Source organism: Cebus imitator, unplaced genomic scaffold (genome assembly GCF_001604975.1).
Source record: "Cebus imitator isolate Cc_AM_T3 unplaced genomic scaffold, Cebus_imitator-1.0 Scaffold650, whole genome shotgun sequence".
Lineage (NCBI taxonomy): Eukaryota > Metazoa > Chordata > Mammalia > Primates > Cebidae > Cebus > Cebus imitator.
The window spans coordinates 271909-274417 of NW_016107965.1; the positions used below are offsets into that span (position 1 = coordinate 271909).

Genomic DNA, 2509 nt, shown 5'->3' on the forward strand with positions numbered 1-2509 from the left:
TCAAAAAAAAAAAAAAAAAAAAAAAAAAATCCTACTTCTAGTAGCTGAGTGGACTGACAGAACCAAGTATTAACTAATTTTTTCCTGGACTGTGTTAAATAATTTATTCTTGAAAATGTTAGCTGGGCACAGTGCCTCATGCCTGTAATCCCAACACTTTGAGAGGCTGAGACAGGAAGACTGGTTGAGCCCAGGAGTTCAAGACCAGCTTGGGCAATATAGCAAAATACCTGCCTCTACAAAAAAAAATAAAATAAAATAAAAATAGACATGGTGGTGCACACCTGTAGTCCCAGCTACTTGGGAGGCTGAGGTGGGAAGATTGCTTGAGCCTAAGAGGTAGAGGGTGCAGTGAGCTAAGACTGGGCCGCTACACTCCAGCCTAAGCAGCAGAGTGAGACCATGCCTAAAAAAAAAAAAAAGAAGGAAGGAAGGAAAGAAGGAAAAGAAAGAAGAAAGGAAGGAAGGAAAGAAGGAAGGAAGGTGAGAGGGAGGAAGGGAGGGAGGGAAGGACAGAGAGAGAGAAAGAAGAAAGAAAGAGAAAGAAAGAAAAGGAGGGAAGGAATGAAGGAGGGAGGGAGGGAGAGAAGGAAAGAGAGAGAAAGAAAGAGAAAAGGAGGAGGGAAGGAAGGAAGGAAGGAGGGAGGGAAGGACGTGTTTGAGTAGTGATCCTGCATCCCCCTCTCTGGATTTTTTCTATGACATTGCCCCACCACATCCTTCCCTCTTCCCCAGCCTCCATCCCCTGATGAGATTTTTTAGGAGCTGGGTGCTGGTTGCCATTGGTTCCTTGTGGTGTGCCTGTGTTGCTGCCATCCACCCCATTCTCAAGCTCCTGAAGCCCCTGAGTATGGTGACATCACAGGGGCTGTGATGTCTAATTTCACCTGTCTCATTTCACCAGCACCTCTTATCCCAAGCTGTGTCTCACCTTGCTGTCTTGGTGCCACCTCCCGGAACACAGCGGTGGCATACTGCAGCTCCTGGGAGTGTCCAGCCCCTGAGCAAAATATAAGGAATAGGAGTTACTGGGCAATTATCTGAATCTCTCACCACATGAGGGCAGTGGGATAGACTCTGCAAAACGTGCTCACCATCTTGGGCTGTGGAAACACACAGCCTGGATCCCACTTCTGGCACAGATTCCTTCTCTGTAAAATGAGAATGACATAAATTGGGGGTTGGTTTGTGTTAGGCAAGGTGGGTAAATTGCTCAGCACTGCACCTGCAATGTGGCTGTGTTGACTGGGATTGTTCCATTGTCAGCCGATGACGGGATTTGGCTGTGTCCCCACCCAAATCACATCTTGAATTGTAGTCCCCATAATCTCCACATGTCATGGGAGGGACCGGATGGAGATAATTACATCATAGGGGTGTTTTCCATCATACTGTTCCAATGATAGAGAGTTAGTTCTCACAATATCTAATGGTTTTATAAGGGATTTCCCCCTTCACTTGGCTCTCATTCTTCTCTCTCCTGCCGCCTTGTGAAGAAGGATGTGTTTGCTTCCCCTTCCACCATGATTGTAAGTTTCCTGCAGCCTCCCTAGCCCTGCGGAACAGTGAGTCAAACCTCTTTCCTTTATAAATCACCCCATCTCAGGTATGTCCTTATAGTAGCATGAGAATGCACTACTACATCAGCCAAAGCCCTGGGTCTTGTTTACTGCGAAGGAATGTGCGATGCCTGCTTTGGGAGGCGACCACAAAAGACTGTGGGACACAGTGCGGATCATTCTGAACAGATGTCAAAAATCTCCAAGATAAGTGAAAAAAAAATCAAGGTGTAGAAAGTCATACCTACGATATACTAATAATCGCGACCATTTGTTTATTTTATTATACACAGAGAATATCTGTAGAAGGATTAAAAAGACTGGTTATTACCCTTAGAAAGTGGGACTGGGCATCAATAGACATCGAGCTCTATCCTTTTTGCTCCACCCTGCCGCCGCCCCGTATGTCTATACAACCTTAACAAAATAAAAGGGACAAAAACCTGAAACCACCCAAAACACGCAACAAAGTTCTCTTACTCGCTTGTTTTTGATGGATATTTGCATAGATTCCAGCTTCCATGGGTACAGCTCCACAGTCCCTGGCCAAATTATTTCTCATAGCTTTTCCTGCATAAATTGGCACAGAATCATTAAATTAAACGAATTCAGCCACATTTTTCTTATCTCCTCAGCCAAGGAGCAGAATTCCCCCAAAGTTCTGAAACAAAGAGTGACATGCTCCTATGGCTCAAACTGTTGTCTAATGAAAAAAGCTATAGATTCAACAGGGAGTCTAGACACGGCTTCTCCAAGCCAGGGGCTCTTCTGATTTCTTATCCTGGCTTTCAGAGGAATATGTTTTGCCTATCAGATTATGCCTGAACTAGCCAGACTTATTTTCTTTCCTTTGCTGAGAGAACAGTTTGTGGAAGCTTTGTAACATCTTCAAGAGAGCATAAATGGCCTACTGAATTTATGCTCTTGGTTTTTTTTTTTTTTTTTTTTTT

At 44.4% G+C, this 2509-nt stretch overlaps 1 protein-coding gene across 3 annotated transcripts in view; it reads right to left on the reverse strand.

Annotated features, from left to right (window-relative positions):
- The window catches only part of MILR1 (mast cell immunoglobulin like receptor 1), a 32386-nt gene that overhangs the window by 8140 nt on the left and 21737 nt on the right, over nucleotides 1-2509 (reverse strand). For 2 of the 3 annotated variants that reach the window (XM_017517850.2, XM_017517851.2), the window contains exons 6-8: nucleotides 2040-2129; nucleotides 1095-1151; nucleotides 932-1000 (exon numbers count right to left, since the gene is read on the reverse strand). In XM_017517850.2, the coding sequence (XP_017373339.1) occupies nucleotides 932-1000; nucleotides 1095-1151; nucleotides 2040-2129 (216 nt within the window). The remainder of the gene's footprint in view (nucleotides 1-931; nucleotides 1001-1094; nucleotides 1152-2039; nucleotides 2130-2509) is intronic. The other variant, XM_037734651.1, reaches the window with a different exon arrangement.